Below are 23,535 nucleotides of genomic sequence, written 5' to 3'. Positions count from 1 at the left end.
AAGACAACACAAAGAGCTCAAGGTTTGAGATGAGAATGATTTAATTAAAGGGAAGGGGAATGGGGAGAAAGAGAAACAAAAGAAACAACAAGGCCGCGCGGAAGCACAGAGAGAAAGAAAGAAAAAGTTATTCTCTACTTCCCATCAACGAGCGATGTTCAGCCACGTCCCGGGAAGCAGGGCCTCAAAACGCGTACTGGCTGTTCAGGAGAGGCCCTCCCCCATGAGAGCCCCCCTCTTATTGCTGAGTGTGACATCAGGTGTTATGGAATATCCCTTTAGTTGGTTTAGGTCAGCTGCCCTGGTGATGTCCCCTCCCCATCAATTGCCCACCCCCAGCCTGCTGGCTCTTGGGGGCCTGGAAGGAGTTCTGATGTTGTGCCAGCACTACGCAGCAATAGACACAACACTGGAGTGGTACCAGTGCTGTTCCAGCTATGAGTGCAGAGCACAGCACTGTGTGGGCTGCTGCAGGGAAAGGTGACTCCATCCCAGACAGACCCAACACAGGCTAGATGGGCAGAAAGTGAGGTTGATTGAAACCTACTAACTTCAATTAGGTGGATTGAAACCTGAGCAGCTAGACCCAGACAATGGTGATCGGTGGCACAAAGTCTGGTTGGAGGCAAGTTAACTTGTAGTGTTAATACTGTCCAGTCCTGTTTAACATCTTTATTAATGATCTGGATGATGGGGCAGAATGTAGCATCAGCAAGTTTACAGAAGACACAAAACTGGGAGGAGTGACTGATGGCATTGTGCGGCCTTCCACAGGGACCTTAACATGCCAGATAAATAAGCCATGAAATTTATCAGGAAGTGCTGAATCCTGCAGTCAGGGAGGAACAGCCCTGGGCACCAACACACACTGGGAGCCACCCAACTGGAAAACACCTTTGCAGAAATGGAGATGAGGCCATGGTAGCCACCAGGATGAACATGTGCCAGCAGCTTCCCCTTGCTGCAAAGGCAGCTAGATAATGGTATCCTGGCCTGCATGAGGCACAGTATTGCCAGAAGGTCAAGGGAGGCAATCCTACCACCCTCCCCCCTTCTTGGAGCTGCTCAAAAAGCCACCTACACACGATCCTGGGAAACCAGCTCTAGGGGGCCCTGCCTGAGGGGGGGGGGGGGGGGGGGTGGACCAGATGACCTCCAGAGATCTCTTCCAAATGCAACTATTCTGTGAAGAAATGAAAACAGAAGTTTTGAAAAAAGGCAAAGTTTATTATTACTTTTTTAAATAAAAAGGTCATGAACTGCATTGAAATACGTCTTAAGTCATCTTAAAATGATCATCATTGCTCATGATGATGAGTTACTTATCACTCATTTACAATTCAGAATCTCCAGTAATATGGCAGGAAGCAAGACAGGCTAAAAAATTTCTACAATGTATGAATGTATGTATTTACATTCAACAGAAGTTATGTATGCACATTAATATTTTTAAAATAAATCCAACATGCTGATCCAAACAAACTCTGATTCAAGGCATATTTTGAATTTACATGAGGTACAAACTTCAAAACTTAAGTTTCTTGAATAAGACCAATTTATTTTTTTTTTAATTTAAAGAGATAAGTTAGCCCCAAAAGTAGTAAGAAATGTAAACATCAGATAACACGATAAAAACTTTAAGGAATAATAACTTTTTCATAAAGTGCTAGCATATGCTTTCAGCTTTATTTTTAGATGCTAAAAACCAGAACACTAGTACAAAGACTTTCACAGGCTTCCCAGTTTTAAGTTCAGATCAGTAATAATTTTAGAGACTTAAAATGCAACACCTTTCTACCTGTATCCATTACAGCTTTTTGACATTTTATTCTTTATCTTCAGTGAATGTTAACTTCTAAACATGTCTGCATAAAATAGTTTAAAAACAAGGACTTTGAAAAGTAAGTTTATAAGGTACCTGAACACAATCCAACTGCCTCCAGCAAACTTGTTTTATAATTATATATTATCATTATCACTGTAAATAAAATACATAGAGGAGAGTCAGTGCAGTTCATTTATACACCTAAGCATCTGAGCTTTATCCATGCTATTATTTCATTTCACTTGAGATTAAGTCTCAGATTTTATTTTATTTTTTTACTTCTGCAAATATAAGCTGAATACATCTCAGCTGACTTTTCACTTGTCAACAGAAATGTCACCCAAAATAAAAGACAACAGTCCTGAACTTCACCCATACATTATCATAAAACCTTGCATTAAAATCTTTGTAAAAAAAAAATAAAAAAATACAAAAAAATGTTTCTTTCTTTCATGAAGATAAAATAAAAAAAAAACTCAATCTGCCTAGCTATTGTGAGATCTACAGGCACACTTGAAAAGATCATCAGATTGTGCTATTTTATTATACAAAACAAACCGAATCAAAAGAGTACTAAGTCTAAGCTCTGGGGAGTAGAAAATCCCCAAATTACTTTGAAGTGCTATTTCCTTTCCAAATATTTACAGGTGTTTTAATACATTACCTACACAAACAGACTTCCAGCCTCACTGTTATGATTAGGATCTTATCTTGTCAGTATTTCAATGGTAGACTATCAGTTTCAGGCTGTTGAGACATGACTGTTATTTGCTCTAAGCTGAAATTTGACATAGGCAGTATTTCTCAGAGACTAGTAACAGGAATTAGAAGGATATAACTTAAACACAAACCCACTAAACAAAGCAAATTTAAAGGCTTAAAAACAAGTAGTGGGTAGGTTGTCTTTAAATATTAACACACTGCAGTCCATTTCTCAGAGAGGGCAAGAAGCTAAGTTATTGTGAATGACAATAATTGATAGAAAAATGCACTGCCCATCTACTTCAAAAGGGCATAATAAAAGTTTTTAATTGCAGCTTTACTGGCAAAAATAGTTATTTACAGATTATTCAGTTATTAACTATGAAGGGGCTTTTTGTCATTTGGTGTTAGTTTGCTCATTTTAAGATGAGGAATAGATCAATGCAGGCAGACAACTCTTATTTCAGAGGTTTTATGGAAGCAAACTAACAAGTGTATCAAATATTCACAACAGCATGGGAATCTCACCCTCTTCAAATACAACTCACTGGTAAGAGCCAAAGGATCACTAGGCACAAGGACTGACAATCTACCCATTTTCTGTTCAAGCATTAAAGAGATCCAACACAGGAAATATCATGCAGAATATGCATTATAATCCCTAGATGGACCAGATTTATATGACAGAAACATTTCCTTAACTACTGATGATCCCAGAGAAAAAGAAGTATTCCAAATGGCCCCAACAGACCTATCATAGCCCAGATAAGACCATTAAGACAGCTAGATTCAGTTCTCCTGCTTAGATCAAGTTCTTAAGGCTAGTCATAAAAATGTACGTGTTATTCAGCCACTGTTTGGCAAAGCTCGAGGTTTAGGCAAAAACTCTGAAAATTAGTTTAAACAAACTCATTTTCCTGGTTTTGATCTGGCATCATTTTTGGATTAAAACTTGAAAAGTGCAAAAATATTTAATTATACCTTCTTCAAAAAATAATTCATTTTATTGGTGCTACAACCCCAGTTTCTCAGGAGTTAAATCCATTGCCAGCAACGGATAGAAAAGGAAGTACCAGCATAAAAGAATCAAAGTGCATTTCCAGTATACCAACACTGCACGAATTGGCAAGCCATAATCTTATATATTCACCACTGGAAAAGATTATGTTAAATTCCTTTTTGTAGAAGTCTACATTACGTATTAACATACAAAGTCTGTCATGAAGTCTTGGGGATACTGCAATGAATCATCAAACCGGAAACGTTTGGAGACAGTACTGCTGTCCTCTGGAATGTTTTCTTTGTCTTCCTTGTTGCTACAAGTACCATTACAACTGGATTTTACATTCCGCTCTTCTGAGCATTTTGTTGTATGTCCTGGTATTAGAGAAGGGCAGCAAGTTTCTTCAGGGCTGCACAAGAGTATGAACTCCCCTTGCTGCAACCAGAAATGAGAGAGACAGGCCTCTGCTGTGGGTCTTTCCCTTTGAAAAAGAAACATCAAAAGTTGCTTAAGTTAATTTCAGAAACTCTACAATTTTAGTTAAAATATTTCTACTTACTATTTCTCTGCATGCATCAGAATTGACAGTACAGAATTAATGTTGCTGGTTTTCTAACACCACTGTTGCTAAAAAGTGCATTATAACCTACAATAATGGACTAAGCATTGGCAACAGGCATCTTAATTTTAGTTGACAACTTCCCCAACCGCTGAATATCAAAACTGGTAAACTATTCATCAGGAAAAGGAACAGGTATTTCACAGCCCAAATTATTCATAATCCCTTGGAACGTTTTCAACATTGTATATGTGCATGTGCATTATGCTTTTGAAATCCTACATCTTATACAGACCATTATAAATAGAGGGGCTAACGAATATTCATTCATAAGGTTTTCAGTGAGGGTTAAATGACATGTCATCAACTCTATCAGGTATTTCACTGTGTTTTACTGTTGCAGTTCATCATAGACTGGTGGGAGCTCTTCCAAAATGTAGTTACTTCCTAACAGACCACAGATCTATACAACATTCCTCTGGATAACCTAGTATACCACTACTACAGTTTTCATCATGTTTCTGCATTGTTAAGTTCCACATGTAACTCACTGGAAATGCAAAGGAGCCTGCTATTCATCCTCAACTCCACAAGAACATGTCAGTATTTTTTGGTCAGAGAACTCTAAACAGAATCACAGAATCACAGAATTTCTAGGTTGGAAGAGACCTCAAGATCATCAAGTCCAACCTCTGACCTAACACTAACAGTCCCCACTAAACCATATCCCTAAGCTCTACATCTAAACATCTTTTAAAGACCTCCAGGGATGGGGACTCCACCACTTCCCTGGGCAGCCCGTTCCAGTGTCTAACAACCCTTTCGGTAAAGAAGTTCTTCCTAAGATCCAACCTAAAACTCCCCTGGCGCAACTTTAGCCCATTCCCCCTCGTCCTGTCACCAGGCACATGGGAGAACAGACCAACCCCCACCTCGCTACAGCCTCCCTTGAGGTACCTGTAGAGAGCGATAAGGTCACCCCTGAGCCTCCTTTTCTCCAGGGCTTCACAGAGCTGACGATCTGAGGATAGATTTTTCCTCAGATGAAAACTCTGTGATGCCCAGAAGAGCGCAAATAGAGTAGTAACTGTGGCAGAATGTCAAACATTCTGCAGGTCCACAGTAATATTTATTAAAGCAGACTCTTCAGAATTGCTTCCCTCGAGATAGTATGGTTTCTGCAAGTTCTTCCAGCTATTGATAAACCTCTGTGAGATAACAAAATAGAAAGAATAGAATCATCCTTGATCCTGTCCAAACATGAATTTATACGGTGTGCCTATTTCCTCAAAGTAAGAACTTCATGGATATCCTTTTCCTTCATCATCCCCTCCTATCAAAGGACCTTTGTCTCAACCAGACAGGGTCACTCCTGCTTGCTTGCAGGCTTTCTGCAGAAGATAGGAACTACTGTATCACCACAAGTGACAATAAACAGCAATATAAATGATGATTCCTGATGATGCTTAGTAGAACACGGCTAGGTGACTTTTCTAAACATTATCCTCCAGTACAAACACTTTTTTTTTAGTGCAAACACTTTTTTTAGTGTATTTTGCTAGTGCAACAGTTAAAAAAAAACATATTTAACACTACACAGCAACCACAGACATAGGTAATCCCTATAACTTACAAAGACAATTTTGTCAAAGTTCAGCTACTTTGAAAGGCCTTGATTAGAGTCTGAACTCCCAAAGAAAGCTAATTTATAGAATTATGCATTAGAAGCAAAGAAAAGTTTGTGCTTTTGATTGAGATTTTTTTTGACAAGACTGAACATGCAAAACAGTATGCGTATATACACACATGTACATGTTCCTGAAGAATATATGCTCATTCACGAGACAGACAAGTTTTTCTGTAAGACGTATTAAAAGGTAAGTCAGGAAACATGAATGCATGTATCAGAAAGATCACATTTTATCTCTCCAAATTGTGTAATGAAAGGTTAAATTGTAGACGAGAATCTGGTTAGAATACATTTAATAACATTCGCTAATAATCTGTCCTTTGAATGAAATACGTAAATAAAGTCAAAATATGAAAAACTGAGCAAACTCAAAACATAACCCTGACTACAATAACAGCCAGTGAACCAAAGATCCTTCTCATACATTATGCAAGAGCAGAAACCTACACTTTATAATATCTAGCTGATAATGCCAGTGCATTGTGAAACGTCTAACTGATCATATCAATGATACTAAGCTCCCAAGTTAACATTCACATTTTCTATGTGCTCACAGACATAAAAGGTAAGATTCTTGTCCTGAAGAGTTTGTTACTTACTCTGGATTTTTTATGAGAAGTTTTTGAATGAAGTCTTTGGCAGGCTGTGAAACTGATGAAAATGTTTCTTCTGAATAGTCCACGTTAACTTGAGATATATTAAGGAAAGTTTCTTGATTGTTGGCTCCCACAAACGGAGATTCTTGTGTAAGCAGCATGTATGAAATCACACCTATGTTCCTGGGGTAAGAACACAATGTAAAATTCTACTAGGATACCTAAGCAATATAGCATCCCCCCATTTGTTGTGCTGCAGATCAAATTTCTTGATGTGTGCCACACTCAAAGAATTAAAATCAGAATGTGATCTCTCAGTTCTATGTGATTCAAACATGGATGCATGTATACACGAGGAACTATATTTCAAATCTCCAGGAAGGGAAGTTTTTTTGTTTTTTGTTTTTTGTTTTTTAAAAAATGCTTACTTTCTATAAAGCTTTCTTTTCCTGCCATGGAGACTATTATGAAAAGGAAAAATACAACTTTTACACAGACTGTTCTTGGAGATTTGGCAGTTCTGGAAGACAGAACTGAAGAACAATAACAAAAAAAAAAAAAAAAAAAAAAAAAAACACCTTTCTAATCTGCATGTAAATAAAAGACAACCCTTCTTTACCCTTCTTTCACAATAATTCTGAAAGAAGTAACAAAGATGGAGATTTTGTCCACCTTTCTATACAATCAGGACCTGATCCGTGCTACAGCATCCTGTTGCTGAGATGTTTTTCCTTAAGCACATGAATGCAAGTACTACACGTCATATCACTTATTATAGTATCTTAGAGGGTTTTTTTGATGCATAGAAAAAATGGTTTTCTGATCAAAGCATCAAACCTTAGTACACATTACAGTGTGGAAGTATGTAGCTGCAGTGTTCAGGATTCTGACTAGAATAGTTTGTTCTTTTGTCTTCCCGCAAGAGTAGGCAAATAAATAAGTTGTAAAAAAAATCATGAACAGATTTAATTACTATTATGAGTTGAGAATTTCAATGGAGTAACTAGATCATAGCAACTTTTAAAACTGAAATTGAATTATATAGATGCACAATCAGAACATGGGAACATGTTACATTTTTAAGGAAGCATCTCAAAGCTAGCCTTTACCCTAACATGATTCATTAAATTAAAACTGTAGATTAGTTTAAGATACTTAATACTCATTTTTGTGACATTCTGTAGAAACTGATATTCCTCTGAAGTAGAAAATTAACATACTTAAAATTGACATTATAAGATTATTTAATGATACAAAAGTGGTGAGGGAGTAGTGTCCCCCAGTAGGTAACACCTGAAGCATTTCGTCCAATAGTAACTAATACCTCATGTATGCTGATAGTTGCTACTTCCTTAGATCAAAGTAGTACACTCTATATGTTCAGAAGCCATTTCACTTCATAGTGGGTGTGCAACAGACCCACATACAGTAATTCCTCAAAGCTCTAGTTTATATCCCAAGCACTTCTTCCTCACCCACCTCTCACCTCATCTGTTCAGCCCATCCAACAGAATAGTATTCTTGTAAGCCAGATAAAACTGCAGCAGAGTCTGGATCTGGCACCCAGACTGTCAACTGGTCCTGCCTACCCCAATGAAATGAATTAACATACACAACCTACCACATATCTGTAGCTGTGGTAATAGGATCGTAGTTTAAGATTTCTGGAGCTACAGAAAGGGATGAGAAAGAAAAAAAAGATAATAGGTACATTATCCAAGAGACCTTGAATCATACACTACATTTCTGTCAGCTTTTGGTAATCATTGTTAAGAGATTAAGCATACGGTTTTCAACTTTATTTTTACAAGAGGTGGAAAAAAAGGTTATTCCAGTTATTCCCACACTGAAATATAACTGGTTCAAATTGAAATGGCATCATATTGGGTCGAATCTATTCTATCCAAGTCCCAAAATATGTCCAAATCAGATGTATGCACCTAAAAGATTTTTCTTATAAATTTTCAAGTACGCAGCTTTTTATAGGGAATGCATAAAGCCTCCAGCATATTAACACTGCAAAGCCAGGTGACCAAACCAATTTTAGGGCCAGTGGCAGTAAGCATATGTTGGAGAAGATACTATTCACCACAGATTCAAGTACTCTTAAAAAAAAGAAGTGTAGGCAAATGTTTAAGGACACCTGTCCCTCAGAAGGCCAAGTGTTAACGGAGTTTTTTCACTTTCCCAGGAATATTTTGATGTCATTATATCATCATACAAATGATGACATTCCAAATTCATAGAACGGGTCTTTGTGAATGCTAATGTTGTATTTCTACTCCAATCACAAGGATTTAATTTCCACAAATTCCTGCTGATTTTATAGTCTGCAGCAACAGGTTGAATACTATATAGCATAAAATAAGGTGCCCTTTATGATATACGTTTGTTTTGCGTGCAAATCTTTGTTAACTTCTCTAAACAAAGAGCAACTCAAAACAACAAGTTGCCTTGTCCTGTTGTTTGTTCTCCAGCAATGACTGATAAGTTGATAAGCATATTATATCAGCTTTTTCCTCAAAACCTATCAAAAACCGTGAAGCAACTCTTCCTTACCTAGGTATTCTGTCGTTCCCATGATTTGCCGCAGTTCACTTGTATTCTCAATCTTCCGAGACATACCAAAATCTACAATTTTCACATCACCAAGAGGATTGATGCTGCTCAGCAAAATATTTTGAGGCTAGAATAGAAAACATTTAATTCTCAATCCATAAAATATAAGATTAAAAAAAAACAAGCCATAATATACCAAATGACATCTCAGTTTATATTCCTAATTTTTATTTTGGTTACTGAATTTTATTATAAAAGGATTTAATCTCTAGTAGACCAGCTTTTCTCATCTTTGCTATGTATTCAACAAATGATTTTGATTATCACTATCAAGTTGAAGACTAGTATTTAAGAAAAAAATAGTCTGAGGCAGCCTCACCTTTAAATCAAGATGAACGATATTGTTTTCATGCAAGCAGCAAAGTCCTTCAAGTATTTGCCTTATAAGTCTTATAATATCACTTTCACCAATTCTGTCATCCAGATCTGGGACACATAAGTTGAAGATTTCTCCTCCAGCAGCACTGAAACACATTCCAGAACACTAATGTATTAAACTTGAAAATTTAAGCTTGGGTATGAAGTTTTATATATAGTGTCTATTTATATAATTTAATATATATTCATTTATCAGTAGTTATTTACTAAATATTTATCCTAGAGTCTGAGAATATTATTTTTTTTTTCTTTGAACATACTAATCCCAAGACAAATTATGTAAACACTTAGAAAAGGGGAAAAAAATAAAATCTGATGATGCTTTTTCTTTCCTCGTAGCTGGCAACAGTAGTTCAGAGGGTAAAACAGAATGTTGTGGCTGAATTGCTCATAATTCTTTGGAAAATTCAAGCTTGCTGTCTTGTCAGTGAGCCTGAAGATGCCTTGAGGTGATCAGTTCTATCACCATTCCCTAACAGAAGACACCTTTACAAGTTAAACCTTAATTTTTTTCAATTGGTTCCATAAATAACTTGAAGCAAGAAAACCAAACAGTATTCCTATTCTCTGATTTGGGGACTGAAAATTCCATCACTGGTACAAACCACAATGAACAGGTAAAGTTGCTGAAGAATATTTCTGGAGTGAGAAGAAACTGCATACTTGCTACCATAGGTACTACTGTTCTGATGGAAGACCAGAAATCAGTTCTTTCTGTCAGCGACCTACAAGGAATAAAATCTAGCACACTGAAATATACCGGCCTGGTCAGCCGGTGAGCAATATGTTCAAGAACTCTTGTAGATATAGAATATGCTGAAATACAAGGACTTAACTCTGTCACTGTGATAGCTACCATTTCCACACTAGCAACAAACATGAGACTGACAAGCTTTATTACATACGTTTATTTATTTTACACAGCATCTCAACATGTCTTCCTCAAAGAAGGCTGTTGTTTACTTACAGAACCCTACCATTACTGAAGCATAAAAGAAACATGGAAATAACCTTGGGTAATCATCTTCAATGTGGTTTCTTAGTTACACTCTACATGTTGCCACAGTGTCAGCTGTTTCCTTTCAAGGTGGGTATGAAATCATTGTTCAGCCTGCTCTAACTGCCTAAAGTTTCTCTCTCAGGAATAAAGGGCTACCTCAAAACTAGAGATCAGTAAGCCTGAATTCCATCATTAGCAATATAATAGCCTGTAAAAAGATAAGATAATGGTCAATGTGGATGAACAGTTACCAACCTGCTGAAGCTATGGGAGGTGTCAGTAACACCTCACCTCACTGCCTTTATGACAAAATGTAGCTATGAGATTTCAAATTTAGCAAAGATTTCAACACTGTCTCCCATAGTATTCTTGTACCCAAGTTACAAAATTACGGTCTGGACAGGTGGGCCAGATGGGTAAAGAGCTGAACAGCTCTGCTGAAAACGATTTGGGGGACCTCAAAGACAGCAAGCTGAATGCAAGCAAAGGCCAACAGCACCTTGGGCTGTAATACCAGAAGCAGAGCAAGTAGGTTGAGGCAAGTGACTCTACCTAGCGCTGCAGACCACAGTTAGAACACAACATCCTCTTTCTGGCTCCCCATTTCAGGGAAGTCATTAAACAAATGAGTTCAGCTGAGAGCCACCAACTGAGAAAGTGAGTAAAAGAGTACCAGATGAGCTGTAGCATACATAAATGTAAGATATCTTCAGAAAAATAACGTAATGCAATACTGCATAATGCCAAACTTTGAACTGAAAGGTGCAGCTCAGGAAATCTTGACCGACAGTTCTTTGAAATAACTCAACTGCTGTGCAGCAGCAGGCCAAAAAAGCCAACATACCTTCAGGAGGGCTGCTGAGAACAAAACAAAGCAGCAAAGATGCTCTGTATAAAACCTTAGTATGCAGTCCTGGTCTGCATGTCTTCAAGCAGCATGTAATGAGACTGCTGAAGGTATAGAGCAGGGCAAAGTAAAGGACAGACAGTTGCTTTACAAGAAGAAACTAAAGAGGCACTGACTCTAAGTTTGGATAGAAAATTATGGAGGAGCCTATGAATGATGCTGACAAAACCACCAAAGCCAGTTTAGAGAGAACTGCTGTTTTTCAAATCCCACAATATGAGATCTAGGAGGCACCTGATTTCTTTTAAATAGACGAAAAGAAAGTATTCCCACAGCAGGTAACAAGCATCTGGAATTTATTACCACAAAAATAGATGGTATCTCTGGGTTCAAAAATGGATGAAAACAGATTTACAAATGACAGGTCCATAAAGACATACTAAAAGGAACAGGCATAGGTGTATCCTCAATACAATACTTCAGGCTGATGGGACAGTACAAGGAAAACAGACTGCGAGAAGTGTACAGACTCACATACTCCTTAGCTCTTCTTCCTAGATGGCATCTCCTACAGCCACTCCTAGAAGTGGCAGTGGAGTAGGCTATTGATCTGACACTGTAGGGCTTCTCTTGGTTCTTCAGTGAAACAAGATGGATCTGAAAATTCAGCTGGTACAGCTCTAAAATGAATTAGAATAGCTGCCAGATTTCTCTACGGATAGCTCAATTCTTCCAATTATTTTTACCCTCAGAACAGAGGAGTAACAACTTCTGTTGTGGGGCTTTTGAAAAGATGATATTCCCTCTACAGATATGGCCTTATTAAAAGCATTAATAGCATTCATTTCTCTCATTTATTCAGAAAATGTGCATTTACACAATCCGATTCTTGCATCTTCCAAAGAACCCTATCGATACAATCCAACATTAGCAAGGACCGTATGTAGCAGGAAATACACGGTGAAATGGGAAATGCTTATTAACTGCTCTATGAGGAAGAGGCTCATTTCTTGAAATTCTTTTAAAGTGCAGCTTAAGAGTTCTGACAATAATGAGAAAATATATATATGTTCTGCTACAGAAGGACGATTTAGAAGCGTAATCAGCCCTCTGCTTATTCCAACAGCACTAGGAACATTTACAACAGGTCTTCTGAACACTGCTACAAAGCAGACCATTAGGATTAACACCAATGTAGTACAAGGAAGTTGTTTCATGACAGGGCTCTAATATGCGAGACCGAGTTAGCTGAGCTAGGAAAATCAGTACAGCCTTTATGGGAATTGATAAGAAGTTCAAAACTCATCATCTGGACTTCGTCTTTATTTCTATGTTACTATTTCAGTCCTCTCTCAAATAACGTGTTAGGGATCATTTAGTTTGAAGAAAAAAGGCATTTCTCTTTTCTGTTTTTGAAAATAATCTAGTTAAATTTGAAAAATTAAAAGGAATTTATCACGTGTGCAGATCTGTTTCTTCAAATACTTTGTATGCAAAACTTAAATTCTACTTAGAGAAAGCCTTGCTGAGTTCATTTTACCAACAGCATTTTTGTTGCTTATACTCTAAACATTTACATATACATCCAATATGATGAATAATTCAAACTCAAACTAATTCCCACATTAGAAGACTAGTTTTCAGAGATTATGAGCAGCCACAAGGGCATCTAATAAAAGATGTGAATTTTGGAGGAAACAGCTACAGAAGCTAAACAGTTTTAAAACAAGAAAAATACTAACTTCAGAAGTTCAAAATCTGCAAACGAATTACAATTTTCAATCATCAAGAAGCGTCATGTAGTAACTGCACTTCGTAGAGGATGGAATTGCCCAGCTTCTCTGAAATCTATGTACTTGGTATCAGCAAGTTTTGTTTGTTTGCTTTTGTATGTTTTAGGTTGCATCAAAGCATTATGCACCTTCTATGGGATTCTCTCTGGTCAGCTTGACATGAGAGATTCTTTAAGAAATAAACACAACAATTAAAACAAACCTAGCGTTTGTGTTCAGGTTTTATATTAGCCTGATCTGAAAATTAATCAAAGGATTTTTTTTTAATCCAGCTAGCACAAGAAATAAATTTATTAAAATAAATTAAATGGTAAAGTTTTAATCAAAATTATCCTCTTGAGTGAGACAGTATTTAAAGGCATCAGAAATGTTTCAATTTCAAAAAGTGTTTACAGAACTGAGTTATGCAGTGAGGAAGAAAATAAATAAATAAATATGTTTTGATAGCAGTTCCCTAAAAATGCCTTTATCAGTCCACATTTTAAGTTTTGAGTACAGAACTAGCATAGATTTTGGTGTATTTTGTTTTATGCCTCTGATCTACATTGTTTGACATAGCCAATTAGCTAGAGATGTAACAAAATACCTGTACAAATTCAAAGGTTTGAATTACAGCAATGGATTCAACTTCTGAATTCGCACAAAAATACCAAAGAAGGCCTGAAGAGATTAATAAAGTCAATAAAAAAAACATAATGAAATATTAGCATAATGCATACAGTGTACTTGCTGTGAGTCTTCTGAGTATTCAGACAACTCATGCAAAAAATATATTGACAGATTTGTAACTAGCAATGTGGGACATCTGATGAAGGCATACTTACTATTCCAACACTAGGATGATTTCATTTGCCGTTTCATAGACTTCATGGAGATTAACTATGCGAGGATTAGATTTCATTAATTCAAGCACAGCAATTTCATGGAGAATCTCGGCTTTGCAGTCTTGACCTCTTCTTCTTTTCTTTAAAAATTTAGCTGCGTATTCTTGGCCTGTGGATTTAGCTATGCATTTTCTAACCACAGCACATCTTCCTCTGCAAAATAAAAGGGAAAACATTAGGACTGAAGATATAAAAAGTAATTAGTTTGCCATTAGAATCAAAAGCATGGCAAATAATTGGAAACTAAAAAAAAAAAAGGATCAGGAGAATGTTATGTTTGGCCTGTTCTTATACTACTGACTGAACACTTCTGGCTGGTGTAAGAGAAGGCACCGTGAAGCGTTGGTGAGACCCAGTACTATTCCTCTTACACACAGCAGCTAAGTGTTCAATCAGGCTATTTGCCTACATGGACATTCTCACTGTAGGATCACAGAAACACATAACTCAGGATTGAGAAGAGGTCTGGAGGCCTCTAGCCCAACCTTCTGCTCAAGTCAGGGTGAGCAAGGAGATCATATTAGACTTGCCCAGGGCTTTGTTCAGGTTGGCAATATTGTTTAAAAAGCAAGCAAGCAAACAAAATACACACACACTCAACCACCTTATAGCATCTGCAGGATACAGTTAAAAAACCACCCACAAAACATAGCACCTACAGGATAGAGTAAAACAAAACTGTGAAAAGTAGAGAAAGAACAAGGAGGGAGAACATAAATCTAAGCTAAGGACAGGCAAAGCACTTCAGTGAAGAAAATTTTAGAGGCATAAAAAAGAAACTCCCTTCACAAACCATGCAGTACTGCTAAAAATTCAGATTACTGCACTAAGCTTAGAAACAACTGAAAAACACCCGCTACTTAGCATTCCCTTTTTCAATTACAAGTTTGCTGCTTTATTTCCTAGCCAACTGTTTAGGTATGGAAACAAAAATGTATTTTGGCAAAGATATGTTTTTAAAAGAAAACCACATAGTGTAGTTGAAACACCAGGCTGACCTTTTAAAAAAAATTAGGGGAAAAAATGCAGTTTTTAAGCCAAGTTATCAAATCCTGAAAAAACAGTTTTATAATCACAAGTTTTGCATTCCCAGAAATGCCTAGTTGCATACTTGCAAAGTGTTTTAAAGTTATACCAGAAACATTATTAAAAAAAAAAAAAAAAAAAACACTTGAAGGGCTAAAATAAATTGTGTAGTGTTCTGAAAACAGTTATAAAACTGTTTGCAAAAGAGACCTACTCTTATGACTTTGAACAAACAACACCTTTCCATGTGTATTTTTGTTGTTGTTACCACAGCATACTAAGAACAAACTTGATGAAGAGGCAACATGCATTTTTTCAACTATTCCAGCTTCTTCAGCAGGGAAGACTACACTGTCCTGCAGGCTTAGCCTTTCTTCTGGTGAAAAACCAAAATAAACCAAACCAAACCAAACAAACAAACAACAACAAAAACACAGAACAACGCTGAAAAAGGACATCTCTAAAATTAAAGACACATCTAGGTGTTTTTTTAGAAAAAAAGTCTAGACTTAAAAAAAGATACTAGTACCTTTCATGATGAAACAGACTTCTACGGGTAAATAACCATGTTAAATACAGTTTGTACACATCAGACTGAATCATAAAACATGCAAAGCTGACCTTTACTTATACTGTTATCACTTATTTAGAAATAAATACAAAACAGCTTCTCTGACATCATTTAATTCTAAAGCAATTAGATTTGTCTTTATTTAAACCAGTAAACTCAGAAAGCCAAGAGTACAAAACACAAAAGAAAAAAATAAAGGTGTGAAAGTTATTTACAAACTGATACATGCACACTCTTCATTTTAGCAACTATTTGTAAGCATGAAACGGCCAAGTACTTTCCCAGCTGTTAAACCAGCTTATTATTGCAGAGCATTTGAAGTTATTGAGCTCAATTTCAAAATATACTGAAGCTGGAAGATACGCCCCCACAGCTTACATTCTTGTTTTAACATTGCATTACCCCATCGACCACAAAAGTTTCTCTAAAATTAAAAAAGAGAAACTGGCTGAGTTTCATGAGAATAGGAAGACCTTCTCTGATAGTTTTTAAACATCTTCCTTCTACCAGCTGTGGGTACATCAACTTTGAAGGGTCAGTGATATCCCCATAAGAAACTGGTGTTGTAAGATTTTCCACTTGTTAATAACTAGCACACTACAATATCGTACAAACATTTAAAGTTTAGAAGTGAGAGAATGAGGCTAAAAATCAACTACACCTTTTTCAGAAGCATCGACCAAAAAACACACAGTGTCTTAAAAACAAATTCTTAAGAGTCTGGTAAATATTATTAGTATATATCTTTAGCTTACAGAAACATTTTTCATTAAAGTATTGAGTTTGCCATAGAACTCCCTCTTTAATATAACTTCTTTTTCTACTGGCTATTAATCTTTCCTTTGTGAATGGATTCTATGATTGCTTTGCCTAGCTTGGACTCTCTCCTCTGCTTCAATCTGTACAGATCTCAGCTATCTCATCACTGACTCCATGTCCTTTACCTCAAACCATTTTCAGCTGGCATCATCTTCAACCCTTATTCTACTCCTGTACTTTGGATGACCACACTTTGCTGCCATGCCCCAGCACATGGGATAAGCTTGCTTAAAGGCAGGATATATAGGTGTATAAACAACTCATTCAAGTCCTCGCCTTTTTTTCTTTTTTCTAATAAATAAGGACTTGGAAAAATAAAGCTACACTTATAAAAGCATCTGCAGATAACCTAACACACATACTCATCTCCAAAACTGTATTTTTTTCGCTAGTATAAGAATTTATGGAAACTGCACAGAAATCATCATTCTGGTTGAAGTCATGAAGTTGCTGTATTACTCAGTGTCTTGAAATATGGTGAGTCTCTACAACAGCTATCTCCCAAACGAGCAATAAAAAAAAAGAACAGTTGAAACTTGGAAACTCTCATATGAGGTAGTACCTCAGCTTAGCAGAAGAGCTGTAGCTTGAAGAAACAAGTCTAGCCAAGTTTTCTTCACAAAATTGTTTGAGTAGTGGAATTCCCCCAGAAATAAGAAAAAAAAAAAGTAGATCTGAAGCCTTGTGCTAAAGCAAGCACAGTGGTTCCCCCTCCTTGTTGCCTGCAAAGCAAATACTTGAACACAGCACTGCACAGCCCAGTTTTACAAGATAAAATGAATTTCAGGTTATTTTCATATCTCAAGTTACAAACCACAGAAATTCAACTACTTCAAAAGAAGCCAAGCCATCCACTCCGGGGACAGAGCTACTATAACCCACCAAACAGAACCTGCCTGCCTCATGAGTCGATGCCTTAAATACCAAAGGACCTACAAGATAAGGGTGTGGGAGGAAGAAATGGGACTTGGGAGACTTAAGCAAAGAAGAACAAAAGAACCATTTACTAAGTAGCCTGAAAAGGAAAAGAAAATTACAAGTGAAAACAAAAGTACATTACTTATTTTACAGAAACTACATAGAAAGGTGGATTTTACACATAGGAAGTGTTGTAAACACTTTAAAGATATTAAAAGAAAGGGCACACACGAACTGTTAAGCCAGAAAAAGTAAGAAAAATTGTTTGAAAAGATACTACCCTGCCTGTTGCTTTGCATTTTGGCACTAATTTTATTATGTCTGTTTTTTGCATGCACAGGAAGTATTAAAGACTGAGTTTGGGAATCCATGAAAAAACTGCTTTTGTTTGCTTTAGACATTGTCTCACAGGTATGCGTAATCTGAAAATGCAGGATTTTAAGAATACTGGAGTTTTAGAGGATAGTGCATATAACTGCTTCTATAGATCCTGGAATTCAAAAGGGGTGCTCACAAAGTGGTAAGAATACAGGAAGGTTAATGGCTGCAAGGCCTACTTTTATTATAAAAGAGTACCAGATAAAGCACGTGCTAGAAAAAAAACAATAGAACAATAAAGGTGAAAGTGGTTACAAAGTCTCAGCTAAGGGGCTCTTCCATATGTCCAACATAGAGGTACAAAGGATCAGTACCTGGCCCAGGAATACTTCGTTAAAACTGGCCCATGCTACTTTCATTCAAGGAACTTGGAAGTATGACCATGCTGTTATGTTTGCAGGCCTTTAAAATAACCAATTCCCTGAATATTTTCAAGGTATCGATTAACCCAGTGATTTTAAATAAGCATTAACTCAGATGTCTGTAACAGAATCACAGCTGTAACAGAATCACAAATACCAAGGTTTGTGTTTCATTTACTATTTTACTACTGCAAACATGAACAATGGAAACAGACTACAAAGCTACTCAAACAGCAGCCAGTTAGCAACTTGACCATAAAAGAGAGAGAAAAAAGGTCTTGGTTTTCTGGATTTAAAAAAATAAAACTCAGACAAACCGCCAGAACCACCAACTCAGAATTCCCATTCTTTGTCTTGCAGTATTACCTTATGTTATCGCTTCTTGAGTTTATATCCCTGTAATGTGGTGTGGGACTGGACAGGAGAAAGGGAAGAAACCTTTTCCTGGTCCCTAAAGAACCTATCGGGTACTGAAAAGAAGAGAGTGGGGAAGGTGGGTGGGAGAGAAGCATACTTTATTCCCTATCTACAACCATGGACTTTCTTTCTGGCAAACATTTATCATTGCACAAAGAATTTTTCTACAGCAGAAATTCCTCTTACTAAAATAAAATAAATAGGAACAGTCTTACCTTCCTAGCTCTTTTGACTCAAGCATGTAAAAGTTGTAGAAATTGTCTGTCCTGATTTGTGTCTGCAGAGACATGGCTAACAAGCCAGAAAGGCTCTTGTTCTCCAGCTTTCTCCTGGACATAGTTAGGAACGCGGCTCTCTCCCCTACCAGTCACCTGTTAAAGCAACATAATTAAGTTTTGGAAATCCCACAATAACAGTGCAAGCAAGTAGATATTAGGGCTTAGGTATATCAGAATACAATAATCTGAAGTTTAATAGCGACCAGAATACTACACATTTAATCACTCTAAATATAAAACCAGAACAAAATACTAATCAGAAGAATCAAGTGATGCTAAGAAAATTAATTCAAATATAAACTTTTTTAAAAAGTCATTTTAACACTTGAGACAAAATTACCCCCCCCCCCCGGCGGATCCATAAAATATTAGGGATAATCATAAATTCTAATAAGAATGTTAATAACTATTTAAACTATTAATGATTTATACATTTTTGTAGCTTTATGAAAATAAGCTTTAACTATTTTGGATTCCTGCTAAGATCCAGCAGTTCCCTGAAGCTTCCACTGGTATCCCTGACTGCCTTAACCACAACTCTATCCTATTTGCTGTCTACAGCACAGCAGGAGTAGTTTACCACAAAAAAAGTAAGTTTTCTTCTAGTGGAAAGCTTCGGATTTTTTTATTAAATTTAGATATAGCTCATTTTATTTTCACACTGGATTAATTGTCAGAAATGATGATGAAGGGACATCTTTCATGCAAGTTCTGATAATTCAGAACCAAATGATGTGGTAATCACAAGTAAGTTACCTTAATAAACCAGAAGAACGGCACATTATGAAAATACAACTACCACATTAATTCTACTACTGACAAAAAAAAAAAAAAAGCAAGCTGGTATAAACTGAAAATAATGGATTCTGGCATTCACATTTACAGGCCTGAAGCATCTCTTCAGGTGTGCTGTAGAAGCAAAGCAGTGAAAGGCTACTGAAGGATAACAGCATTCTTAATTGACGGTTTATTTCAAGGTAAAGGTTTGCCTTTGTTATTAAAGGAAAAAAAGAGGCATGTTACAGTGCAGACACAGTTAACAAACATTAAAAAACCTTTCAGTTTTCAGATGAAAGCAGCGTACTATCTGAAACTTCTGGGGGAGCACTCAAACTAGCAATGTTTCAAATACACTCCAGCACCCATCTAACATTGCTCAAATCCCCAGTTCTTGCAATGTGATTATTCATATTGGAACTATCTTGGATTTAAACCATGATTCATGCTTCAGCAGGAGACAGGGACCTACACCGTTCAAAAACACTTTTAAGTGGCATTTGATAACCATCGATTAACTTAAGAATTTATTGAGGGGTCACAATACAGTCTAACGTTCATGTCTTTGAACCAGCTTTTTGGAACAAACATGCATTTCTTTCTCCCCAACTCTAGGGGAGTTTATCACTTAATCTACTGAATCAGGGGGTTGAACACTCTTCTTAGAGGTGTACTCACTAAATACTGCTCAACAGCTGAAGTTACCTTGCTACTGCAGGACTTGAGCCCAAACACTTCTATTACATTTCAAACGAACTGATTAAGAGCTTGTTATTACGCCTATTAAGCAAGGTTTCATCATGTTGTTATTCTTAAAGTCTTATGGTTAAGATGAACTTTTGCCTTATACTGAATTCGCTTTGTTTCTCTGGGAAGAAGTCACATCTCTCTTTAGGTTGGAGTCATCGAGAAAACTGAAAAACATCCGCAAGAGGCAGCAAACCACAGAGGCACACAGCCCCGTGAGGGGAACGCGATCCAACTTTTAAAAATCCGATTAGCTACGACAAATAGAAGCAACACCAGTGCTATCTATGCATCGCACTAAACCCCTCCGCAGCCGCGGCTGGAAGCAGGAACACGGCCGAAACACGCAGACCCCCAGATCAGACAGCGCCCCGGCTGCGGCCAGCTGCAGGTGGGCGCGCAGCCCCCGCCCGGCCCCTCAGAACATTCAGCGTAAAGCCTGCGGGGGGGGCGGCGGGGCGCTACGTGTCACCGCGCGGCCCTCGCTTCCCTCAGCGCAACACGGCCGGGCCCCGTGCACGCCGCCTCCGTGCCCGCCGCCCTGAGTCTCCCAGATGGGCACCCCTGAGGCGGACACAGGCCGGCGCCCCCCGCCCCGCTCGCCCCATCGCACCTCACCTCACGCCCGGAGAGCCCCTCACAGGCCGGCGGCCGCCCCCACGCCCCCGCCAACCGCCGCGCCCGCCCAGCCGGCGTTTGAAAAGCGCAGCCCGGCAGAGGTGGCGGCCCCGGCGCCGCCCGCACGCCCCGCCCGCTCCGGCGGCGGGCAGCCAATCCGAGCCCGGCGGGGCCGGCCGTCTCTGCGGCGATTGGTGAGGCGCCGCCCGCCCCGGGCCGGGGAGAGCCCCCGCGCCGCTGAGGCGGCCGGGCTGAGGCGGCCGGGCTGAGAGTCCCATCCCTCTCAGAACCTGCTCGGCTCCCCTGACAGCGGGGGGGGGCGGGGGGGGGGGGGGGGGGGAGCTAAACCGTGTTAACTCAGGGGTTCAAAGACCCGGTCTGAGCACATAAAGTAGTCCTAAACGCGCCTCAGCAATAAGCTGAATTTAGAGATCTGAAATAGCTGCCACTGGCTTGTCAAATTGATTTCCTCTGAGAAGCAGTCCAAGCAGCTGCCCCAGAAACGTGCAGACATCGATTTTATAATAAATGTGCCATGAAGGCAGTAATAGTAATGCAGCATAAGAATTTATGAGCTATAAATTTAATTTTAGCAGTGCACTATCAGAGCTACTGGATTAATACTGTATGCTATGACTCCACCAGAGCAAGGGGTAATCGCTGTGTGCTTGGAGTGTACAGTGCCTAAGTCATGCTGCCACAGCAATGGCTAGATTCAGACTGAAGTAACATAAATAAAGATGAGATACACAAGCTGGGAAAATTGAAAGCATTTTCGAAGACTTTGGAATATGTTATACCACACAGCTGAAATGATAAGATTTATCTACTAAGAGCAAAAGCTGCTTAACTAGCAGTTCACTTGAGCAGCCCTAGCGTAACTCCCGTTCACTTGACCTTCCATCTAAGTTTTTCGCATTTTGCACTATGGAAGTTTTTGACAAAGAAGTCTAATATCTTTTTTTCTGTCCTACAGAGCTCTACCATCCCTGCAAAGTTCCAGACCATACCATTTTCTTCATTATAACACGATTTCAAGTAGACTTGCCAAATAGAATAAAAATACATGTAGAAAAGATTGGTTTTGTTGAGAAGCATTCTTTGTGTGGTATGAAAGGCAGCATTCTGAACATACCGAATGATCCACAAGAGGAAAATTAAATTCTGACTGCAATTAAGATGCTTTAGGTTATTATAGCACTTGGTGCCAAAAAGTAAATGACAGTGCTTTTGTTTGTCTCCTTAGCTGTTTGTTTGTCATTACCGATCCTTGCAAGGCCAGGAACTGCTCTACTCTCCCCTTCAGTCCTAAAAACCAAATAAATACTAAAAACACTTTGTGACAGGGACATGTTATTGTAGTCTTAGTTATCTGTTTATATAATGTCACAGAAATGTGTGGCACTTAGAGAAGGGTATAATTAGCAGGACTCCACCCTGAGGACTTTGGAATTTTAATTAGATACAATACCACAGCGAATGACAAAGGGTGGAGAAGGGAGAATGGTAAGGTGAAGGCTAAGCAGCACAGGTTCATGAGCTATGCTTATTACTAATGTGTGCATCTGGTCATTAATTGATATTTTTTAATTATCCCAAATGTATTAGCTTCATGATTCCCATTCTTAACACATTCTTCTTTTGCATTCCTTAATTATCTATCCATTACAAAGTTGGCTTTTTAAAGTCTTTGGAGACATTTGTGGAAAGAACTACTTACTCTTGGTCCATTTTTCATTTGGTAAGGCCATGACATACAGCTTATATAGTTCAGAGCCATAGGTCATTTAGGAAACTAACTGTTGGGAAAAAGCCTGGTTCCCTCAAGAAGTGCTGATTTCAACTGAGACCTGTCATGTCCAACCTGATTTGGACCAAACAGACAGCAAGCTACCCTCTTCAGCAAGTAACTTTTTTGCTGGATTGGAAGACAAGTGGACAACGTTAAGTCACATAGATGGAAGCTGCGAATGTCTGAGCCTTCTCTAACTTGTTTGTAATAGCTTCTTTAACAAGACATCGACAAGGCAATACCCTGATCTGTAGCACAAGGAAGGCCTCAAAAACCATGAGGCAAAAGATTAATTTAATAACCAAGCCATTCCACAGGGCAGTACATGCTTAAGTAATGCAACGACAATGTGAAACCTTACCTGAGCACCTTCAGTGTCATGAAATTCCAAAGTCACGGGAAAAGATCCATGTCTTCTACACGTTGCCTCTGCTACTTGCAACCTTCAAGCATCAGCAGCAAATCTGCCTGCAGAGTGGGTGATCATTGCTGTGCGAAGTACCCGTGGTTGTTTGCTTGGCAGAAGAGCATGGAGTTGGCAGGCCAGAACACCACATAGGGCAGGCAAGCCAAAAAATGTGCTGATTCTGTGACTCTCAGATTATAGCATAAAGCTGCCTGTCTTAGGGGTGGTACTCCTGTAGTTAACCAACACTGAATGGTGTTTCTTTCTGTGAGGATAAAATAATCAAAAACAAAAACAACCAAACCATACAACAAAACCCACTACCCTATCGAGATTATCCACATCCCAAACATCTACAAGAGCACCATTAGCTGGAGCAACTTCACTGATCCCAAATGCCCAACTAAAATATGAAATGCTCAAACCACAGAAGGACATTTTGCAACAGGCCCCACAGGATCAGCATGCTATCTCCTGCTATATCTGCAGTGGTCAGTTCTGGAAATGACCCAATCATTGAAAACGAACAC

The 23,535-nt window shown here is 38.3% G+C and overlaps 1 protein-coding gene across 3 annotated transcripts; it reads right to left on the bottom strand.

Annotated features, from left to right (window-relative positions):
* Positions 1-1,206: 1,206 nt before the first annotated feature.
* Positions 1,207-23,096, bottom strand: STK17B (serine/threonine kinase 17b). 3 transcript variants are annotated; one of them, XM_035332264.1, is made up of 8 exons: positions 22,961-23,096; positions 18,603-18,758; positions 13,837-14,049; positions 9,314-9,458; positions 8,935-9,061; positions 7,997-8,045; positions 6,379-6,558; positions 1,207-4,011 (listed from the first exon to the last, which is right to left on the bottom strand). In XM_035332264.1, the coding sequence occupies exons 2-8, from the start codon at positions 18,722-18,724 to the stop codon at positions 3,729-3,731; spliced, it is 1,119 nt and encodes a 372-aa protein (XP_035188155.1). In that variant the 5' UTR covers positions 18,725-18,758; positions 22,961-23,096; the 3' UTR covers positions 1,207-3,728. The 3 variants fall into 3 exon arrangements, with proteins under 3 accessions (XP_035188155.1, XP_035188153.1, XP_035188154.1); XM_035332262.1 differs by lacking the exon at positions 22,961-23,096 and adding an exon at positions 20,808-20,955; XM_035332263.1 differs by lacking the exon at positions 22,961-23,096 and adding an exon at positions 20,803-20,930.
* Positions 23,097-23,535: the final 439 nt, after the last annotated feature.

This window comes from Oxyura jamaicensis, chromosome 7, assembly GCF_011077185.1.
Source record: "Oxyura jamaicensis isolate SHBP4307 breed ruddy duck chromosome 7, BPBGC_Ojam_1.0, whole genome shotgun sequence".
In the NCBI taxonomy this organism is placed as follows: domain Eukaryota; kingdom Metazoa; phylum Chordata; class Aves; order Anseriformes; family Anatidae; genus Oxyura; species Oxyura jamaicensis.
The sequence above is the reverse complement of the archived record's forward strand: the minus strand, read 5'-3'. Positions and strand labels throughout refer to the sequence as shown.